This window comes from Nomascus leucogenys, chromosome 4, assembly GCF_006542625.1.
Source record: "Nomascus leucogenys isolate Asia chromosome 4, Asia_NLE_v1, whole genome shotgun sequence".
In the NCBI taxonomy this organism is placed as follows: domain Eukaryota; kingdom Metazoa; phylum Chordata; class Mammalia; order Primates; family Hylobatidae; genus Nomascus; species Nomascus leucogenys.
The window spans coordinates 135,520,075-135,544,181 of record NC_044384.1 but is presented as its reverse complement, the minus strand read 5'-3'; the positions used below and the strand labels follow the sequence as shown (position 1 = coordinate 135,544,181).

The following is a 24,107-nucleotide window of genomic DNA, read 5'->3' as shown; positions in this document are numbered from 1 at the left end:
CAAATATTGCAGCTTTAACAGCTGTTAAGAGCAAAATCCAATCTGTCTTACATGTAAGTTATATAATATGAGGCCACGTCAAAGATTATATTCCAAAGACTTTGAATTTTAACAGATACAAGTTTACTGTCATATAGATTTTTCACACCATTGAAAAATAAGAACTAAATGGTTCATTATTTTCTAGACATACAAACATACAAACTTAATGAACATATAATGCAGAGATTTTCAATGGTATAGGAGGTTGAGGAACAGATATTTCAGAATATCATAAACACAAAAATAGGTGATCAAACTTCATATATTTTACCAAGGGAAACAAGGGAACTACAGTGACAACATTCATTTAGAAATAGCAAAGAATTTCCTTGTTGTGAGGTTCCTGGATTCTGTAACAAAGTTTTTTGTCTTTTTCTTTTTTGGAAAAAAATATTAATGAGATAAAAAATCAGACAATTTTGTTTATTTTGAGAAATGATTCAAATAGTAAACTACAAAGAAATAAACTTTGTTTATATTTATAAAAGTAATTTTGTTCTGTAATGTCTAATAAAAATGACCATATGTACAAGAAACTTTTGTAAAATCTTGATCATGCTACAGAAAGATTTACATAAATAAGAAATGGCTCTTTTCTATTTTTAAAAACCAATATATATGCACTTTGACCTACTGACAGATTAAATAAAATAGTGCAACAAATATTATAAGAGCAATTCACTTGGCATATGAAAAATCTCTCAACAGCCTGTATTATTCTGCTAAGAATTCATTTCGAAAATTATTTGGCTAAAGAACAGAATGAAAGGCAGAGATGAAAAATATTTTTAAAAATTTAGTTAATACCAAATAAAAATAACAATATTTTCTAATAATCATAAAAACAAATTAATAAACGTAATTCTATTTAAACAAAAGATATCTTTTCAAATATAAGTTTGAGGAATGCTAGATTATAAAAAAACAAGATGTAATTTCAAAACAAAAATAGCTGTCTAATGTGAAAACGGAGTTTTAGGGAATGGCTTTTTGGAGCTCAATTAATTGAAGAAATATTCGGTAACTTCTTTTTCTCCAGTTTGAATTCATTTTGTTAGAATAGTAAGCCAATAACATTTAAAGCTATTAGATTATTGTTCCAACAAATGTTTTTAACTTGTGCTTATTACTGTTGTAACAGTATTTTAATAACATTTAAAGTTATTAGATTACTCACAATTTCCTGTAATGAAACTGACTAACCTGAGCCATGCAGAGACATAAAAGGTGGCATGTTACTATATATATAATTATAATTATTCTCTTGATTCTTCCAAAATATAAGTCAGTGCTAAATACTGACTTAGTGTAAGCATGCCTGAGTGGATAAGCCCTTCTTCACTAAATAAGCATAACTTAAAAACATTTTAAAAAATGAAAATAATTTGATATTATAGTATTTCAACTTTCATTTACTAGTAAAATTCCTGAGTGGCCCAATCATTTCCTGTAATTGCCTAAAGAAAATGAGAAAGAAAAATCCGAGAATGGATTGTGAGAAGCCTTTACATATTACAAACATGTTTTATTAACTAGCGTGATATCCAAATGTTTTTCTTATACAAGTCAAATATATCCAAACGTAATACATTTATCACGCATGCATGCTATGAAAAATCAGGCATATTCGAACATTTGATTCTATGAGCATCGTTGTCCTGTTGTCCAAACAAGTGTATGTAAGCATTCTCACTGCCCATTGTTTACCTCTTATTCCCTCCAAAATGTCATGAATGAGCCTTGCCTGTCCCGGAGCAGTGGTTCTCAAACAATAATATGCAGCAGAACAAGCTCCCAACAGCTAATGCTGTTGGTCCAGGGACCACACTTTGAGAACCACTAACCTAGATGATTGCAGTATATATTTAGAAGAAGAGACATACTACATCAGAAACAGATGGTGCTGCTGATACAATCCTTTGATCTCATTTACTGCAAAGAGAATGGCTGACCGTAAATTTCTGCCAAATTCCCTATGCTCAAGGGATCCTGAGCGGGGGAGTAGGTACCTCTATTCAAATACTTTTTTTTTTTTTTTTTGAGACAGAGTCTTGCTGTCTACCAGGCTGGACCGCAGTGGCGCGATATTGGCTCACTGCAAGCTCCACCTCCCAGTTCAAGCCATTCTCCTGCCTCAGCCTCCCGAGTAGCTGGGACTACAGGCGCCGGCCACCACGTCCGGCTAATTTTTTGTATTTTTTAGTACAGATGGGGTTTCACCGTGTTAGCCAGGATGGTCTTGATCTCCTGACCTCGTGATCCGCCCGCCTCGGCTTCCCAAAGTGCTGGGATTACAGGCATGAGCTACGGAGCCCGCCCCTCTATTCAAATTCTTTAGGGCCAAATATGTTTGGATATGCTGATCCATATCTGTCACCGGAAATATTTTTCAGTTATAAATAAACTATTGACAGGTGACCACACATTGCTGATCCTTGACCATTTCTGAAGTAATACAGAGGAAAGGGGTCTGAATAGGTCAGTAGACTCATTTGAGAGCTGGCTTCACCTACAATTCAACTGCTCTGTTTTGGTGATGTAGAAAAGTTCATTTTGTCATCAACCTTGATCATAGCATTTTCTCTGTAAGACTGAAGCATCAAAACTTCTCAGAAACTAGCTAACTCATTGTCATAAAGATGTAAAGAATGTCTATCATTTCTTTGGTATCAAGCTAATATATTTAGTCAGACAGGGCTTCTTTTTTTCCATTTGGGTATTTTTATCTTGTATATAAAGATTTCAGAAGACATATATGTATGTGTGTGTGTGCATGTGTGTGTGTTTCTGGATAGCTGTTTCCTCTTTATTTGTGTAGACATTTTCTAGATTCAAATCAAATAAACAGATAAGCATTGACTATGTGCCTAAACGATTCCATGTATTATTATTTTTTAATTGGTGAGAAAACAGAAACAGAAACTAAAGTAATTTAAACGAAAACCAAAATAATAATGTATTTTAAGGACACTGGATGTTTCATAGAACCCAAGGAAGAGATTATAGTTAGGTATCTGGAATAGCTGACCCAAACCCAAACCTGCTTAGGAGTCTCCAACTTGTACTCAAGCTTCTTTCCGTAGGTTGCTTTATTACTCTTTTTTCGTTGCCAGCTAGATATCTTTGCTCTCCTGTTCACTTGATAGAACATGTCTGTTAACAGCTCCTAAGTTTATATTTTACAGTTTCTTTCTCGATGACAGTTATGTCTCTTTCTCAGAGACAGACTGACAGTTCTGACACTCTCCTAACTTGACATTTTACAGCCTATTTTTTAGTGATAGATTCTAAAATATCCAGGGAAGTTCTTCTACGGCCTAGTTTGAGCCAAATGCCCATCTGTGGACTGGACAAACAGGCAGAGTCACTTGCATGAACATGGCATTCCCAGAGTGAGAATGGAGAGGCATTTCCTTGTTGAAAGAGTTTTGAGCAGACAAAAAATCTTAAGTCCGTTCCATAAAAGATATTTTAATAATCTTGGTGCATTTATGCAAATATTTGCTGTTTCTTTACAGAAAAAGTTTGGGAATCCCTGTTAGAATTACAAACATGGTAGACTAGAATGATAGAAGATTTCCTGGGAATACTCTTGCCAAGTGACTTGTGGAATAAATAAGGTCATGATTAATCTCTGCTCACCTTTCCAACCTAACCCTTGAGAAATTCTCCCCACCTGCATTGCTTTGTCTTTTTACTTTATATATAACTACTCACATTTTCCAAATAAGTCTCATTCGCCTTTATTTCTGGGGCTTTGGTTCCTGTCTGGAGTGTTTTTTCTTCCCTTCCCACTTGCCCTCTCATTTCTACACTCTCAGTCTCCAAATTTCGATTGGTTACTCGATAGCACTATTACAGATGCTACACCAGACCACAGTAAACTTGTCTGTTTTCCCCAGTAGACTGAAAGAATCCCCTTACAGTCATCTTTTCAGCATCTGACAAAATGCAAGTTGTCACTTAGTAGTCACTTGATGAACAGTTATGGCATGAATGAGTAAATGAATGAATGGTAAGCTTCTCTTGATACATGAACTGCATTACCCAGTGAGATTAAATTGGCAAATGCTTAAAATATCAAATCATAGAAGAAACTGAATTTAATATTTCATAAGTCTTTAGAGGGAATAGAATATAGTTTCTATGAGTAGAAACAGAAAAATCATGAAGGAAAGATTGATTTAACTGGCATAAACAGAAGTGTTTTTATGGAAAAAAACCCATATGGCTGGCTACCGAGAGCCTCTCCAAATACGAGGGTTTGGTGGGAGGCTGTGATCAGAGAAGCCTGAGACATTAGAAAATCTGATTTTGTCAGCTCAGTGAGCAGATCTATCTCTTAGAGGCAGACTAATGTTAAACAGAATCTTGGGACTAAATGTCAATTCAATTTATAATGAGAAATGTAATTGCCTCAAAAACTGGAATATTTGAATCTGCTTGACAAGGCCATTTTCTCCCCTTGGGCAATCTGCATGGGAAGCCAAATCACAGGCAGCGAACTCTTAGTTTAATTAATTTATTAATTTACAATGAGACTTAGCAGTGAGATTTTGCTTCTGGGACTGGCCAATGATCTTTGGTTAACACATTTTTCTTTATACATGTTAATACATTCAGTCAGGTTAAATGATTTGACATATCTATGGTGATTCATTGAATGTTCCTTCTATAGTTTAACTTTTTAAAGGCAATCTCACTATTCTTATGTCCCAGTTCTTTACATCTCTATGACAATGAGTTAGCTAGTTTCAGAGAAGTTTCAATCCTTTCTTTAGGAAAGAACTGGGACATAAGAACAGCACATACATATGTAGTAAATGCACAAAAACATGAATGGAAGGAAACTCCAGGATAAAGGTTTACCCTGGAAAGGAAGACAGGTAGACATACTGGGACTTCAACTCTGTTCATAACATTGTATTTGTTTTAAAAATTTTTTAAAGTTTTTATTTAGAGACAAGGTGTCCCTGTGTCTCCCAGATTGAAGTGCTGTGGTGCAGTCGTAGCTCACTGCAGCCCCAAACTCCTGGGCTCAAGTGATCCTCCTGCCTTGGCCTCCCGAGGTGATGTGATTACAGGTATTAGCCACCGCACCTAGCCAAAATTATATTTCTTAAAAAACAAATACTTGTAGTCAAGATGGTAAATGTGAACATTTCAAAGGTCCAAGTGGTACACATGACGGTGTATTAGCTATTTATTATAAATATTATTGCTTTTCTTTATTGTTGAAATATATTTTATCTAAAGAAGGAAACAACGCATTCACAGCAGTGTTGACAGAGCCATATCTGAATCCTGAACAAATTATTTAAAGTGTTCCATATACGAGTCTACCCTTAAAAGTTAGAGAAAAGATATTACGAATCTATTAATCGCTGTTAGAAAGACAACATTTAAACTTGAAAAGTCAGGGAACATGTAAGGTCTTCTTTGCATGTGTTAATTACCACTACTCAGTGGAAAGAAATAACTGAAGTTAGAAATGACTTTTGAGGAGCATAACAGTTATTATTCTATTGTTTACTCATAGTCATGATTTCTTTTTTGGATCATTTAATGGAATTAGGATTTAGGGTTACATTTATTACAATGGTAGTTATGATATTTGAGATGCAAACATAATACAGAAATTAAAAAAAAATCTGGTTGCAGTTTGACCTGAAAGTTCTCACAACGTGGCAAAATTCCTTTAAGAAGACAACTGATTCTTTAAGATAATTACCTTAATGAGATACTTAGCAAGGACATGTACGACCCAAATACCAGATACCTGAAGAAACTGAGTTAAATTTCTCTAGAAAATTTCTCTGGAAAAATAACATAACAGATTGTGTTACTTCTAAAGCCAGGGAGACAAGTATTTTGGAGATCCTGGGACAGAGGCAAGAGGAGATATTTTTGTAATATTTGAAGAGACAGGATTTCACCATGCAGCCTAGGCTGGTCTCCAGCTCCTGAGCTCCAGCGATTTGCTTACTTTGGCCTCCCAAAGTACTGGAATTACAGACATGAGCCATTGCACCTGGCCATAGGTGTAATTTGGCACAGTTTACTTAATGGTTCTAAATCCTCACAGGGAGAACACCAGAGTGATAGATTCCTTGTGGGGATTAAGTAAAGGAGGTATATAAAGTGCTTTTCAGAGCGTCTGGTACAGAGGGTTCATTCAACATATTATAGGTATTATTGATACTATTATTTCTTAAAAATTCAAATTTCTGGCCTAATGATAGGGAACAGGTGATGGGACAACAAAAGTATCACATATTAAATAACAGTTTCTCAACTACTTTGTGCTTCAGAATCCCAAGGAGAACTTTTGGAAATCACATGCATCAAGACCACAGCACAAACTCCCTGAAATCAGAATATCTGTATGTCATGTCCAGGCATCTTTATACGATAAAAGCCTCACGAGTCATTCTCATGTTCAATATCCTGAGCCCAACTTCTAGAACAATACTAGAATACATACGATCACTTAGAGAGTTACAAATCATTCGCATTATGGAAGAATTAAACTAATACATCGCTGCCAAATAAGCAATCAGCAAGACTATTTCTAAACATGATTGAACAAGATAGTGAGGTTGATCCACTTTTTAGTGCCCTGGATCCTGCATTCTGAGATTCTTAAAGGAAATCTTGTCTTATCCACCATTTGGTAATTATCTCTTTGGGTTAGGCAATGAGTATATCTTATCTCTACACACAATAGCTTGCCAAGGGGAAAGCTCAGGATCAAAAGTAGAGACAGAAAGAGTTATTTTGAAGGAAAAAATGTGCCATTCTTTCTTAGCCATGGCTAGCTGTTAAGATAATGCCACACAACAAGAGCTGACTTCAAAAAGAATATAACATATCTAAAGAGAAAGACAGAGAGAGCGAGGCTGAGTCCAAATGACTTACTTTGAACACCTGGAACCTGCTATGCCTGAAGCCATCTGTTGGAATTGTAATTCTTAATTATGTAAAACAATAGACTCTATTTTGTGACTAAAGATGCTTCTGTTACTTTCCACTTAACAGTTCTTACAAATACCTCGATGGTGATTATTTGTCAAAGAATATTAGAAGTGATTGCCCAGGTCATCCTGTTTGTCATTAGTCCCATCACCATTGGTTATTGTCTATTTAAAATGCATTATTCTGGTAATTTTTATTATTTCATGAGACAATGTAAAAGAACATCATTGAAATGTAAATATACAATATTGGCAATAAACAAAAGTGAAATTGTTCTCGTAACTATAAAAACACCAGAATGCATCAAATTTATTTATGGTGCGATTTAGGCCCTCTTCTGTAACAAAGTTACAGAAAGACACACAAAGAAAACTGAATTCACTGTGAAACAGTTCCAGCCGTGTGCTGCAGAGCTCCTGCCCACAGACACAGGATCAATTCTTGATGCCTTCCTATTATGTACTGAATTGTGTCGCTCCAATATTCGTATACTGAAGTCCTAAACCCCAACGTGACTGCATTTAAAGATAGAGCCTGTATGGAGGTAATTCAGGTTCAATTAGGTCATAGGAGCAGAATCCTAACTTGATAGGACAGGCACCCTGTAGGAAGAGATAAAGTCACCAGCAGCTCAGTGCTCACACAGACACTGCTTCATGAAGTCGCAATGAGAAGGTGGCCGCCTGCAAGCCAAAGAGAAGCCTCAGGAGAAACCAATCCTGCCCCCAGCTTGATCATGGGCTTTTAATGTCCACAAATGTGAGGTAATAAATGTCTATAATTAAACCTACATTATCTGTGGTATTCTGTTCTGACAGCCCAAGCAGACTAATAAGTTTTCTTTTTTTCACTTACGTTGTGTGTTTTTACTTGCAAAGGAGAAACAGCATACTTCAGTGCATATAAACTTAAAAATACAAGCTTCTTAATTTATAGGTGGAGTTAAGCTGCCATACTTGCTATGATGTGATTTGAACACAGAGAAAATCCCTTTTCTGAAAATAACCACTTTGTCCCTAAAACACCTACTTTAAAGGCTGATTTTTATTTAAAAATGACACAAGTACTTACGAAGGACCTATTAGATGTTTTAATACATTAATAATAATAATACGTTTGTTAGCTTACACTCTGTGGTTGATAAAGCACATGTCCTTTTGGTGCAGAAATAGTATTTCTAGGTGCAGGTAATGTACTGGGTAACAGGATGAAGTGAGAATGCAACAGGAAAGAGTTTGAGGTGGAAGATGTTTTATAATAAAACAATCATTTTATAGGAGAAAATAAGTTTTGTTATAAATCATATGAAGTTTTTGTGAAAATATTGTACACAGAAACTGAATATTTGTATGCAGTTAAAGAGGTTTACTTGTCTTTTGAGCTTTCTAGGAAATAAAAATTCAGAATTACATAAAACATCATTAGGAAATGGGTCATTTTGCTAAATAATTCACATTAGAATTCCTTTATATAGGTCCCTAAAATACGTGAGGGTCCAATATTTTACTTTGGCATGGATTAAGCAGGATGTGAGTAAGAAGTAGAAAATGAAAATAACTACAGCATCCAGGAAAGGATGAAGAGTCTGTAGGCTAAGCTGTAATGGGGGAATTTCTTGGAGACTCCATGTGAAACAACCCAACTGTGCCGTTCTAGGAAATCTGGTCTTAAGATTCAGCTCAGGTTGGGTGCCGTGGCTCACGTCTGTAACCCCAGCACTTTGGGAGGTCAAGGCAGGCAGATCATTTGAGTTTATCAGTTAGAGACCAGCCTGGACAAGATAGCAAAACCCCGTTCCCTACCAAAAAATTTAAAAAATAGTTGAGTGTGGTGACGTGTGCCTGTAGTTCCAGCTACCTGCGAGGCTGAGGTGGGAGGATCACTTGAGCCCAGGAGGCAGAGATTGCAGTGACCCAAGATCATGCCACTGCACTCCAGCCTGGGTCACAGAGAAAGACTATCCCCCAATACCCCCTAAAAAAAGATTTACATCTTAAGGGCAGCACATTTCCAGAGATGATCGGCTGAGGGGGGCAAATTATAGGCTGTGAGCCTATACAGGAAAGTGCTTTAATTTGAGCAAAATAAATAATATTGTGTGAGTATCAGGCTAAATTTCTCACTGCAGAATAGGAAGCCTGGAGTCATTTCTTCAAAGGGCAGGAAAGCTACTTGGTACTCAGGCTATGGAGGAAAGGGAAGTGGAGTGTTGCACCTCTGCTTCTTCTGCATTCCTGCACATAATTGCATAAATTTCCACTTTTGCTGCTGTGAAAAACGGGGCTGATGTTTTTCCTTTTAACTGGGTCTGGTGAGAGTGAGGCTGTGAGCGTCAGCTGGGATAGGGACTAAGCAGGACAAGTGCTAACTGCTGGATCCATAATTGATTTAAATCTCTATTTCAAACGACAAAACATACACCGGCATATCCTGTTTTATTGGTCTTCACTTTATTGCACTTCACAGATCCCGCATATTTTACAAATTGAAAGTTTCTGGTAATTCTGTGTCCGGCAAGTCTGTCAGTGTCATTTTTCCAACAGCATGTGCTCACTGTGTGTCTCTGTGTCACATTTTGCAAATTCCCACAGTATATCAAACTTTTCCTTTGTTTCAAATGATTTTTTCTGCACCTACTTAGATGATGACTGTTTTTTATCTTTAAGTATATTAACATGATGACAAATTGATTTGTTTCTTTTTTTAAACTTTTATATTAGGTTCAGGCATACCTGTGCATGTTGGTTATACAGGTAAATTGCGTGTTGCGGCAATTTGGTGTACACAGATTATTTTGTCATCAAGGTAATAAGCATAGCAGCTGACAGCTTTTCAATCCTCACCCTCCTCCCACCTTCCACCCTCAAGTAGACCCCATTGTCTGTTGTTCCCTTCTTTGTGTCCATATCTACTCAAAGTTTAGTTCCCACTTATAGGTGAGAACATGAGGTATTTGGTTTTCTGCTTCTCTGTGTGTTTGCTAAGGATAATGGCCTCCAGCTCCATCCATATTTCTTCAAAGAACATGACTCATTTTTACGTATGGCAGCATGGTATTCCACGGTGTATATGTACCACATTTTCTTTATCCAATCTAGCAATGATGGGCATTTAGGTTGATTCCATGTCTTTGCTATTGTGAATAGTGCATTGATGAACATATTCAAGTATGTGTTTTTATGGTAGAACGATTTCTATTCTTCTGGTATATACTCAGTAATGGGATTCCTGGGTCAAATGGTAATTCTGTTTCAAGTTCTTTGAAAAATCACCAAAGTGCTTTCGACAACGACTGAACAAATTACATTTCCATGAGCAGACGATAAGCATTCTCTTTTCTCCAAACTCATCAGCACAGCATCTGTAATTTTTTGACTTTTTAATAAACAGCCATTCTGACCGGCGTGAGGTGGTATCTCATTGCGCTTTTGGTTTGCATTTCTCTAATGATTACTGATGTTGAACATTTTTTGCATATGCTCATTGGCCACGTGTATGTCTTCCTTTGAAAATTGTCTGTTTGTGTCCTTTGCCCATTTTTTATCGAGTTTATTTTTTGCTTGTTAATTTAAGTGCCTTATAGATTCTGGATATTAGACATTTTTTGATACATAGTTTGCAAATATTTTCTTCCTTCTATGTATCTGTTTACTCTGTTGATAGTTTTTTTTTTTTTTGTGGTACAGAAGCTCTCTAATTAGGACCCATTTGTCAATTTTTATTTTTGATGCAATTGCTTTTGGCATCTTCATGGTGAAATCTTTACCAGGTCCTATGTTCAGAATGGTATTTCACAGGTTATCTTCCAGAGTTTTTATAGTTTTAGGCTTTACTTTTAAGTCTTTAATCCATCTTGATTTGATTTTTATATATGGTGTAAGGAAAGTGTTCAGTTTCAATCTTCTTCGTATGGCTAATCAGTTATCCCAGCACCATTTATTGGAAAGGAAGTCCTTTTCCTATTGTTTGTTTTTATCGGCTTTGTCAAAGATCAGATGGTTGTAGGTGGTTGGCAACGTTTTTGGGTTCTCTATTCTGTTCCATTGGTATGTGTGTCTGTTTTGTACTAGTACCATGCTGTTTTTGTTCTGTACCCCTGTAGTATAGTTTGAATTCAGGTACCATGATATCTCCAGCTTTGTTCTTTTTCTTAAAATTGGCTTGGCTATTTGGGCTCTTGTTTTGTTCCATATAAATTTTAAAATAAGTTTTTTTTTTTCTAATTATGTGAAGAATGTCATTGGTAGTTTGAGAAGAATAGCATTGAATGTATAAATTGCTTTGGGCAGTGTGGCCATTTTAATGATACTGATTCTTCCTATCCATGAGCACGGAATGTTTTTCTATTTGTTTGTGTCATCTAGGATTTCTTGGAGCAGTGGTTTGTGGTTCTTCTTGCAGAAGTCCTTCACTTCGCTTTTTAGCTGTATACCTAGGAATTTTATTCTTTTTGTGGCAATTGCGAATGGGATTCCATTCCTGATTTGGCTCTCAGCTTGACTGTTATTGGTATACAGCAATGCTAGTGATTTTTGTACACTGATTTTGTATCCTGAAACTTTGTTGAAGTTGTTTATCAGCTGAAAGAGCTTTTGGGTCAAGACTACAGGGTTTTCCAGATTTAGAATCATGTTGTCTGCAAACAGAGATATTTTGACTTTTTCTCTTCCTATTTTGATGCTGTGTATTTCTTTTTTTGTTTTGTTTTGTTTTTTTGAGACAGAGTCTCACTCTGTCACCCAGGCTGGAGTGCAGTGGCATGATCTTGGCTCACTGCAACCCCTGCCTCCCAGGTTCAAGTGATTCTCCTGCCTCAGCCCCTGAGTAGCTGGAACTACAGGCACCCACCACCACACTGGCTGATTTTTGTATTTTTAGTAGAGACGGGTTTTTGCCATTTGGCCAGGCTGGTCTGGAACTCCTTACCTCAGGTGATCTTCCCACTGCAGCCTCCCAAAGTAGATGCCCTATATTTCCTTATCTTGCCTGATTGCTCTGGCCAGGACTTCCAATACCATGCTGAACAGGAGGAGTGGAGTGGGCATCACTATCTTGTGCTGGTTTTCAAGGGGAACGTTTCCAGCTTCTGCCCATTTAATATGATGTCGCTGTGGGTTTTTCATAGATGGCTCTTATTATTTTGAGATATGTTCCTTTGACACCTGTTGTATTGAGAGTTTTTAACATGAAGAGGTGTTGAATTTTATCAGAAGCATTTGCTGTATCTCTTGAGATCATCATGTAGTTTTTGTTTCTAGTTTTATGAGGTGAATCATAGTTATTGATTTGCAAACTTTTCCATTATTAGTAAAATATGGGGAGATTAAAAGTTTGTGGCAAAAAGCAATTAAAAGGTAAAAATCACAAAATATAAATTTTATTTCTCAACAAAAGCTCCATCAAGTTCAAGACACTTTTATAGGTGATGATACTAGTCATTTAGTCCGTCCCTAAAGACCTGAGGATCTTAAGAATTTAACTATATCAATGTTGTGATCTTCTCATTATTAAAAGAAGAAAAATTGGTGTCCTTTAAAAATATTTTGAAAGTGAAAAGCAAAAAGAAGTCAGAAGGAGCCAAATGAAGATTGTAAGGTAAGGCCGGGCGCGGTGGCTCATGCTTGTAATCCCAGCACTTTGGGAGGCCGAGGCGGGCAGATCACGAGGTCAGGAGATCGAGACCACGGTGAAACACCGTCTCTACTAAAAACAAAAAATTAACCGGGCGTGGTGGCGGGCGCCTGTAGTCCCAGCTACTTGGAGAGGCTGAGGCAGGAGAATGGCGTGGACCCGGGAGGCGGAGCTTGCAGTGAGCCGAGATGGCGCCACTGCACTCCAGCCTGGGCGACAGAGCGAGACTCTGTCTCAAAAAAAAAAACAAAAAAAAAGATTGTAAGGTAGATGTCCAATAATTTCCCATTGAAACTCTCCCAAAAATTGTCCTAGTTTGATGAGAGAAATGAGCAAGAGCATTGTCATGATGGAGACTCCCTGGAGAAGCTTTCCTGGGAGTTTATTGTTAAAACTTTGGATAACTTTCTCAAAATACTCTCATAGTAAGCCTAGGTTATCATTCTTCGGCCCTCCAGGAAGTCAACAAGAAAAATCACTTGAGCATCCTCAAAAACTGTTGTGAGAACATTTGTTCTTGACTGGTCTGCTTTTGCTTTGACTGTAACACTTCTACCTCTTGGTAGCCATTGCTTTGATTATGCATTGTCTTCAGGATTATACTGGTAAATCCATGGTTTATTTTGTCCTATAATTCTTCAAATAAATGCCTCAGGAATCTTGACTCCACTTATTTAAGATTTCCACTGAAAGCTCTGCTCTTGTCTGCTGCTGACCTGGACACAATAGTTTTGGCACCCATCTAGAGAAAACTTTACTCGGCCGGGTGCGGTGGCTCATGCCTGTAATCCCAGCACTTTGGGAGGCGGAGGCAGGTGGATCACGAGGTCAGGAGATCCAGACCACAGTGAAACCCCGTCTCTACTAAAAATACAAAAAAAAAATTAGCCGGGCACGGTGGCGGGCGCCTGTAGTCCCAGCTACTCCAGAGGCTGAGGCAGGAGAATGGCGTGAACCCGGGAGGTGGAGCTTGCAGTGAGCCAAGATTGCGCCACTGCACTCCAGCCTGGGCAAGAGAGCGAGATGCCATCTCAAAAAAAAAAAAAAAAAAACTTTCCTCAACCTTAATTTCTAAGTCACAGTTGTGCAAGCCAAAGCAGTTGAGATGTCTGTGGTGTTGGCTATTGTTCTGCTGTCTCAGTTCTTTTCAATTAAGGCACAAACAACATGAATTTTTTTCCTCACAAATTGATGTGGATAGTCAGCTGCTGCAGGCTTCATGTTCAACATTTTCTTATCCCTTTGTAAAACTGAGTTCTGTTTTTGTAAACTGCTGATTCCTTTGGGACATTGTGCCTATAAACTTTTCATCAAGTATCAGTGATTTCACCATTCTTCCAAACAAGTTTCACCATAAATGTTATGCGTGTTCTGGTTCCATTTTAGCAAAATTTAATGTGGCTCTGATAGGGGCTCTTTTTAAATAGACACCTTATTGCTCTTAGTGCATCAAATTAGATTCTATTCAGACATATTATAACAAGCTAGCTTTAGTGCAGAATTTTTGAAATCTACGCACAGTGTTTTCATAATACATATTTTCCATGATTTTTTTGAAGACCCCTTGCATTTGTTATGGCAATAAATGATCTTTGAGATTACTACTGTGATTAGTTTGGGGAACCACAAACCATGCACATACAAGGTGGCAAACTTAGTCGATATATGTTGTGTGTATTCTGACTGCTCACCAACTGGCTGTTACCCCTTCTGTCTCTCTTCCTCTCCTCAGGCATCCCTATTCCCTGAGACACAACAACATTGAAATTAGACAAATTAGTAACCTTAACAATGGCCTCTAAGTGTTCCAGTGAAAGGAAGAGTGGAACACCTCTCATTTAAATCAAAAGCTACACATGATTAACCTTAGCGAGAAAGGCATGTTGAAAGTCAAGATACGCTGAAAGTATGAAAGTTATCTAAGTTGTAAATGCGAGAAAAAGTTCTTGAAGGCAGTTAAAAGTGCCACTCCAGTGAACACAAAAATAATAAGAAAACAAATCACCTTATTGCCGATATAAAGTTTTAGTTAGTGGCCTTCATATATGATCAAAACAACGATGACATTCACTTAACACAAATCCAAGTCCAGAGCAAGGCTCTACCTCTCTTCAATTCTGTGGAGGCTGAGAAAGGTGAGGAAACTGCAGGAGAAAAGTTGGAAGCTAGCAGAGGTTGGTTCATAAGGTTTAAGGAAAGAAGCCGTCTCCATAACAAAAGTACAAGGTGAATTAGCAAGTGTGGATATAGAAGCTTCAGAAAATTGTCCAGAAGATCTAGTTAGGATAGTCGATGAAACTGACTACACTAAACAACAGATTTTCAATGTAGATGAAACAGCTTCTGTTGAAAAAGATGCCACCTATAACTTTCATACTTAGAGAGGAGAAGTTCATGCTTGACTTCAAAGCTTTAAAGTAGAGGCTAATTCCCTTGTTAGGGGCTAATGCAGCTGGTGACTTTAAGTTGAAGGAAAATGCTCATTTGCTATTCTGAAAATTCTAGGGCCCTTAAGAGTTATGCTAAATGTCCTCTCTCTGTGCTCTAGAAATAGGACAATGAGGCCTGGGTGACAGCACGTCTGTTGACAGCATGGTTTACTAAATATTTTAATCTCACTGTTGAGATTTATTGCTCAGAAAATAAATTACTGCTCATTGACAGTGCTCCTGGTCACAGAAGAGCCCTGATGGAGATGAACAGAAAGACTGGTGTTGTTTTCATGCCTGCTAACACAATATCCATTGTGTAGCCCATGGATCAAGGATTAATTTTTACTTTCAAGTCTTATTATTTAAGAAATACATCTTGTAAGGCTGTAACTGCTATACAGAGTGATTCCTCTGATGTGTCTGAGCAAAGTAAACTGAAAACTTTTTGGAAAGGTTTCACAATCCTATACAGCATTAAAATAATTTATAATTCATGGGAGAAGGTCAAAGTATTGAGGTTAACTGGAATTTGGAAGAAGTTGATTCCAACCCTCATGAATGACTGTGAGGGGTTCAAGACTTTAATGGAGAAAGTCACTACAGATGTGGTATAAATAATAAGAGAAGTAGAGAACTAGAATTAGAAGTGGAGCCTGAGGATGCGGCTGAATTGCTGAAATCAATAAAACTTGAACGGACTAGGGGTTGCTTCTTACGGATGAGCAAAGAAAGTGGTTTCTTGAGATAAAACCTACTCCTGAAGGGAAGATGCTGTGAGCAGTGTTGAGATGACAACAAAGGATTTAGAATATTATATAAATTTAGTTGACAAAGCAGCAGCAGAGTATGAGAGGACTGATTTTAATTTTGAAAGAAGTTTTAAAGTGGGTAAATGCTATCAAATAGCATCCACTGCATGCAGCAGAGAAATCTCTCATGAGGAGAAGACTCAGTCAACGTGGCATATTTCATTGTTGTCTTAAGAAATTGCCACAGCCACCCCAATCTTCAGCAACCATCATGCTGATTAGTAAGCAGCCACCAACACTGAAGCAAGACCCTCCAGCAGAAAAAGATAACAACTTCCGGAAGGTTCAAAGGATTGTTAGCATTTTTTAGCAATAAAGTATTTTAAAAATTAAAGAATGTACATTATTTTAAAGACAAAATGCTATGCCACACTTAATAGACTCCAGTGTACTGTAAATATAACTATTATATGCACTGGGAAACCAAAACATTTGTCTGGCATGTTTCATTGTGATAATTGCTTTTTTTTGCCTTGGTCTGGAACTAAAACCACAATATGTCCACAGTATGCTTGTATTAGCTATACACTCTATTAAGGAACACATCTATTGTGTTAATGGAATGCTGCATTTTTTTTGAGAAGGAGTATTGCTCTGTCTCCAGGCTGGAGTGCAGTGGCATGATCTCGGGTCACTGCAACCTCTGCCTCCTGGGTTCAAGCGATTCTCCCGCCTCAGCCTCTCAAGTATTTGGGACTACAGGCATGCACAACCACACCCAGCTAAATTTTGTATTTTTAGCAGAGACAAGGTTTCACCATGTTGGCCAGGATGGTCTCTATCTCTTGACCTTGTGATCCGCCCACCTTGGCCTCCCAAAGTGCTCGGATTACAGGTGTGAGCCACCACTAATTTGTGAACCCACAGAAAGCTCTAAACACCATGTAACTGTCAAGGATGAGCAGCATTTACCTAAGTTACCTGGAACCATCCCTACTCAGGTACACTGAGTTCTGCTAACTCATAACTAGTGCTACTAAGAAAGTACATTATGGAGTTAAAAAAAAAACACAATAAAAAAGAGAGACATTGTAGCAGCCAAATAATAGTGAAAAATGTTAAGGCTGAGCCAGTTACCAAAATAAAGATAGAATATTAACAGGTAGCTCTTCCCCAGGCGCACGTAAGTAGCTCTCATTAGTGATAATGGAAGCTTTGTGAGCATTCCAGGAAGACTATGTTTCTGAGTAATATTCTTAGGAGGGAGACTAGAGGCAACAGCTGAAGTAGTTGTGAAGGTGGAAACATAAACATATAAAGAATAATTGAGAATGCTTATTTGGAATTTGATCTGCTGTAAGAATTTTTATCTCTTTAGCTATTCAAACTACTAGGCCCATTCTAGAAAACCAAACCGCTCATTACAAATTTCTTCCTTTTCTGCCTTTCTCTCTCTCTCTACCTATCTCTTTCTCTCTTCCCCCCCTTTCTCTTTGCACACCCACCACATGACATATCTGTGATATTTACACATAAAAATACATAACACTAGTGTGGGAATATTGGATAGAGTCATAAGGATTTTGGAGATTTAAAGACCTGGCTTTGAGCTTCTGTTCTTCCACTTACTAGCAGTAAGCCTCAGTTTATAATTCTAGAAATTGGGTTATAGTCCTTCACCCAAATGCTCTTCTGAGGATTAATGTATAATCCACCAAAAACCCTATTGGGTTGGGTGTGGTGGCTCACACCTGTAATCCCAAGATTTTGGGAGGTTGAGGCAGGAGGATCACTTGAGGCCAAGAGTTCATGACCAGCCTTGGCAATATAGCGAGATCCCATCTCTATTTGTTTTTTAAATAGCCAAGCCTGGTGATGTGTTCCTAGCTACTCAGGAGGCTGAGGTGGGAGGATCATTTAAACCCAGGAGCTTAAAGCTGCAGGGAGCTATGGTCGTGCCACTGTAGTCGAGCCTGTGCAACAGAGCAAGACTCTGTCTCTTAAAAAAAGATAAAGAAAAGAAAAGAAAAAAAAAGCCCTTGCCTCATAGGCTTTACTTTGATCCAAAATGCTTTGGAAAAAACTGGTATTCATTTAAGATTGAGCTGAGTCCTCGGTAAAAATCAAATGAAAAACAAACGGAGTTTTCCTATCATTGTTTGAGTTTTAAATAGGATACTCAAAATTCATATCCTAGTTGTAGTCTCATTGCACATGAGCAAAGAATGATGAGAAATACTACCAAACCACATATTGGTAATTGAGATATTTAGGACAGAGCCTCACACAAGTGTTATATTGTATGGCAGGAATCATTTTGCTTGACTGAAACATCACTCTTCCAAGTTAAGGTGAGAACACAGCAGAGAATTCACTATGACTAGCATCAGAGCTTAGTGCAGGCTTCTTTTCTCTTCATTATGCATTTTTAAAGTTGATAAAATTTGTGCCATTTGTGCCAGTAATTTGAACAGGGCATTCAGCATCCATTTTTTGTCTAAAGAGAGAAGAGAAGCCTTTCTTCCCTAAGTTGAAAAGTTTGGAAAAGTTTTTCACACTGAAAAATCTGTATTTAGCCTAGGATGTCAGATGACTTTTTAACTGAATCCCTGGAATTGTCTCCCAGCATCTCTGGGACTGAGGCCATCCTGTGGCTGATGTAGACCAAGGTCTGCTGAAGAAAGCTGCTCATACTCTACCTGACTTGCAGTGCAGAATGAGACAGCAGGTCTCATAAAATTAAACCAAGGAAAAAGAGATACAACTTATCTCTAGATGTTTGCATAAACTGGCTATTCAATGTTGCTAGCCTGTAATAGTCAGGAGTATCTGAACAAGTGGCTAATTCTTCTCTCCCTTTTATTTCTGGAGATTTTAGTGTCATGTAGGCATAAAACCAGAGTACCATTGACAACTCTAACTTGTTTCATCCTTTCTTGGAATTTTCTCATCAGCAGTGTCTTGGGTCCATGCTTTGTCCTTCAGAGACTGGACTCTTGTTTTATTAGCCTGACATTTTGTTCTGACCTCTGTTGACAGCTTCTGGCCCCTGGCATGCACTCTGTTTAGTAGCTTCTTTTATTTATAACTAATGCTCTTCTGCTCGACTCACACAAACTCATCGATTTGCGATCTGGTCACACTTGCATTGCTCTATCTAATATAAAATCTTCTCTTTTTCTCTAGCGTCTCTCTTTTTGCCATGACATTTACTCAGCTTCTTGCATTTTCATTTTGCTTTCACTCCTATTCTGATTATAGATTAAAAATGTCTGCATTATACCAGTGAGGAAAAGCTGTTCCAGTTGAGAGAGATCAGTGCGAAGCATACCTTACATCTTTAAAGGAGTTTATGATTTCACAGAGCATCTTCATACACACAATATCTTACTTGATCCTCACAACAACCCTGTGAGGTAGGTGTTAACATGTTCATTATACAAGGGTGGAAATGAAAATGCTGAGATATACATAGGCATACTATCTAGAGTTCTACTAGAATCTTAATAGTATGAATCTTGGGTCTGTGTGTTAAAACGTAAAGGAAAGAAGAGTTCTGAAAATGTAGTCTGTTGATCAGTAGAGAGAAATCAAAAATATAACACGTAATCCCAAAAGAGCTTTTTAGAACAAAAGAATATTGGTATTCTTTTTCATGATCAAAATAGTTTTGTTTGAAATCACCAGGTAATACACGAAAAGTTTTATTTTTGGTTTAAATGCGTTGGATAAATTGCCCAAGCTCGACTTCACTTCAAAACATATATATATATAAAATATATATATTATATATATATATTTTATATATATATATGCTGTAATTTGGAAAATAAGAAGATGAGAAGGTAAACTAAGAATCAATTTTTTTAAAATATTCTAAGGAATTAAAAAATCTTTATCTCCTCTGTATACCTATCCAGCCCTGTTCTTCCCCCAATATAGCGTAGATGTATTGCAATTGCTTGTTCATTTGTCTACATCTCTCAGGGACAATTAGCTCTGTAAAACCAGAGACAATTACCTGTTATTAGCTGTTATGTCCAGCTCATGGAGGTACACAATGGACATGTGAATTAATGAATTAATGATTGAATGAACGGATTTTCTTCTATGACATCCCTATCTCTGGTTGAGAATAATGTCTGAATATAAAGAACTCGCATATTATCAGTACCCATGACAGTTCTCCTAGAACTCAATAAATTAAATTGCGTTCTAGACTCTAGGTGAATGGGTGTAGTCCAGCCTGTGCAACAGAGCAAGACTCTGTCTCTTAAAACAAGAAAAAGAAAAAAAAAAGCCCTTGACTCAGCCTTTACCTTGATCAAAAATGCTTTGGAAAAAGACCAGTATTCATTTAAGATTGAGCTGATTCCTCAGTAAAAATAAAATGAAAAACAAATGGATTTTTCCTACCATTGTTTGAGTTTTAGATAGGATACTTAAAATTCACACCCTAGTTGTAGTCTCATTGCGCATGAGCAAAGCATGATGAGAAATACTACCAAACCACATATTGGTAATTGAGATATTTAGGACAGAGCCTCACACAAGTGTTATATTGTATGGTAGGAATCATTTTGCTTGACTGAAACGTCACTCTTCCAAGTTAGGGTGAGAACACAGCAGTTCTCCTAGAACCCAATAAATTAAAATGGGTTCAAGAATCTAGGTGAATGAGCGGCAGAGACCTGAGGACTGGTTAGAGCAGCCCTCCAGTCTGTGCATGAGAGGTGTCCAGGCTGGGGGTGATAGGGGAGAGGGGTGATGGTGGAGTAACTGGAGTAAGAAGAGGTATGAGCATGGGAGCAGAGGCCCAAACAGCACCAGGGACCAGGAGAGGAGGCCATGTGGAAGTCAGATACAACACGGGAGCCAAAGTCATTTGGAGGAGTCACAAAAGGATCTTGGAAGTCAGTTGCGCAGATGACTTGTCCAGAGGTGAAGGGCCTTTTAATGAGATGGTAGCAGAGATGTCCCGCCCAACCCACCTGATCTTAAAAGGGCCCCGCCCTAATATGATCAGTGAGTTGTACTGGTCCTGACACATATATAAAAGAGGAAATTAATTATTTTTATCATATTTAAGGAAAGCCTTAAAAATTTTTAAAAATGCTTATGAAAAAATTCAATATAAATTTTCACATACCAGAATTAACTAAAGATGCGGGGAATCAGGCACTTTCATACAGAATAAGTTGGTACAACCTTTTAGCAGCCATTTACAAGAATTTCATCAAATGGTAAAATGTATATAACCTTTGAACTATCGATTCTACTTCTAGCAAATTCCCTATTACAAAGTATTCTCACAAGATTATATGTGAGAGTGTTGAAGGTAGCATTGTTTATTAAAGTCTGACCAAAGCAAACAAAAATCATTTAGTGTTCAGGACTAGAGTAGTGAATGTCTATATTATGGTAACAGTGGTATAGCTGAATAATAAAATAATGTGTAGCCATTGAGAGAAAAGAGGTAGAGCCATACATAATGATATGGACAGATGACTGACATATTAACATAAGCAAAAAGCAGAATATACCACATTAGATGTTTATGTGTATCATTCTTTCTTTTTAAAGCATTATGCAGTTGTTACATCCTTTACATGAGAAGGGAGGGCATGGTGGAGAATGCAGAGGCTGTATGCAAACATCTCTCTTACTCCTTCCTCAAAGAAAGTATGTGCATAAACTCCAAAATAGCCATGAAAATAACTGTAACAGAAAGCATTTCTGAACATATCTGAAGAAAATGTTCAAAGCATTCGATAACCTTAGGTAATGGAAGACAGTGGGGTGCTGTTTGCAGAGTAAAAATTAGAAAAAATAGTTTCTTATTTGCAAAACTTGACTAAAGTCAATGTTAAGAAGCTCAGAGAAAGCCTCAGGAAAAGGAGATAAAAACAAAAGATAAAATAAAGGCAGAGATAGAGATAAACATAAGGATAAGAAGGAGAACTTTTTAAGAAGAGCTCAGCTGAAAGTAAATGGAGTGAAAAGGAGAAAGAAAGAAGTAAGTCGAGTAAAAAGTACACAGCAGGTGGGCTAGGCACAGTGGCTCATGCCTATAATCCCAGCACTTTGGGAGGCTGAGGTGGGCAGATCATGAGGTCAGGAGATCGAGACCAGCCTGGTCAACATGGTGAAACCCTGTCTCTACTAAATAACAAAAGTTAGCTGGGCGTGGTGGCATGCACCAGTAATCTCAGCTACTCAGGAGGCTGAGGCAGGAGAAGAATCATTTGAACCCGGGAGGCAGAGGTTGCAGTGAGCTCAGATGGTGCCACTGCACTCCAGCCTGGCGACAGAGCGAGACTCCATCTCAAAAACGCAAAAACAAAAGAAAAAAAAGAAAAAAGTATACCGCATTCAAAAGTGACCACATTAAAGAATGAGTGGATAGAATGGAGAAAAGACAGATTAATGTTTCTGTTGTTTTAATACAGTAATCACAGTAATACTCATTAAGTAACACCAAAGTACTCCGAAGACACACAATACTCTTGTACTTTGAAAGCAACATGAACACACTAATGACTACTCTAATGGCTGGTATTCACAACCATGCCCTACTTTGTCTAAATATGGCACACCTACACAATATTAGGTTAAAATAATTAGGTTTTGTAAGGCAGATAAATTGGTACTGTATATTTCTAGATAATGATTACAACTAAAAACTGCTAGATTTTGGTACATAAAAGGATTTGCCATTATCTGTCTAAAACAGACCGCTGATGATTAAATATGATCACCCTGTTTGTGTCAGCTATCCCATGGACACACAGACACACACACACACATCACATGTAGTTTCTATTGGGAATATAGAGGGAGGAGCCTTTTGATTCTGAGAAGTTAAGTGCGGATTCCATATTCCTCTTCATAATCCTTTCATTATATCAGTATACATTCAGCCTAGACACAACAATTGACGTACAGCATGGCAAATAGAAGACTTCTCATCTAATATTTAGTTTTTAAGGTGCAATTAACAGATTGTGTATATTACAACATGAGGTTGGCTTTAGATTGATAAATATTCTTGTGAAATCTATTCTGTTGTAGGTTTAAAGGTTTAGAACATAAAATACCACATTTCAAGTTTTTAGTAAAATAAACAAAAAGCCCCAGCCATCAGATAGTTAATTTTTCAGGGTTCTTAAACTGTCCAAATTCTTATATTTAAGGTTTCATTTAGTAAGGAAGGAGGTTGTAATTGTTTCTATTCATAAGCTTGATTTTTCCTCAGTGGATAGAAATTGACTTGAAAATTGAACAATTTTCTTTGTGGAATTTTTAGAAAATAGTATTCATCATAAAAACAAAAGACAAACGGATAATGAGATTGAAACAGTTGTATAATATAATCTATTTGTTTTACCCCAATTACCATGCATATTTGTAATAAATTACGTTTGGCTTCCAAAGAGTCTCTATGGATCTGTGCTGAAGTTCCCAACATTTGCCTCAAGCCCAGATCTCCAGTATCATAGACTTACTTATTACAAGAATTCACACAGAAATCAAAACACTATATACTTACTTAATGTGTTTCCACTCCCCTTTTCCCCTTTCTGGCCTTTTGGTCCAGAATTTCCTTGAGAAAAGAAGAAAAATATTTGTTTTTAATCAGGGCAATTCACAATGTTTGCTTTAACTGGAGACAGATCATCACAAGGTAATTAAAATATAAATGTATAAGAACTGATAGATATTGAAATGTATAATAACATTGTATAATGTTAACAATAATAATGGTTATTACTTAGGAAGCTCCGTTCTGAACTCAGTATTGTGATATTTCAAATTATTTACAAGGCCCTAAATGCCCCATTTTCCTAAATCAAGCAAAGCTGAACAATAAGGAGTTTGTTTTGTACTTATTCATCCTCGTTTTCTCCTCTTCCTTTGACTGGGTCTTACTCACACTCCCAGGAAATCCAGTGCATTCCATGAGCTCCCACATCCTGTTCTTCTATTCACATTACATTTATGGTTTTCATTTCTTTAGAGCGTACCATCCCCAAAAACTGTGCTGCCAATGAATTTCTGGGAGTGTTGAGATTTTTAGTCACGGAGAAGGTAGGAAGATGCTTGGAGCATTCACATCTCTAGGATGATCACCTTTGGTTTTGAGAAACCTCACCCATTTATACAGGGGTGTGGTACAAATATTTCATACGAGGGTCAGGGCTTCAAATGGATGTGGAAACACTGCTAGATCTTGGTTTCTGCCAAGGGATTGCTACTTCACCCATGGTCCCATTTTTAA

The 24,107-nt window shown here is 37.3% G+C and overlaps 1 protein-coding gene across 5 annotated transcripts in view; it reads right to left on the bottom strand.

The window, feature by feature from the left end:
* MSR1 (macrophage scavenger receptor 1) overlaps positions 1–24,107 on the bottom strand; it is a 431,365-nt gene that overhangs the window by 16,044 nt on the left and 391,214 nt on the right. For all 5 annotated transcript variants that reach the window (XM_030812343.1, XM_030812339.1, XM_030812340.1 and 2 more), the window contains one exon: positions 23,379–23,432. In XM_030812343.1, coding sequence (XP_030668203.1) covers positions 23,379–23,432 — 54 coding nt within the window. The remainder of the gene's footprint in view (positions 1–23,378; positions 23,433–24,107) is intronic.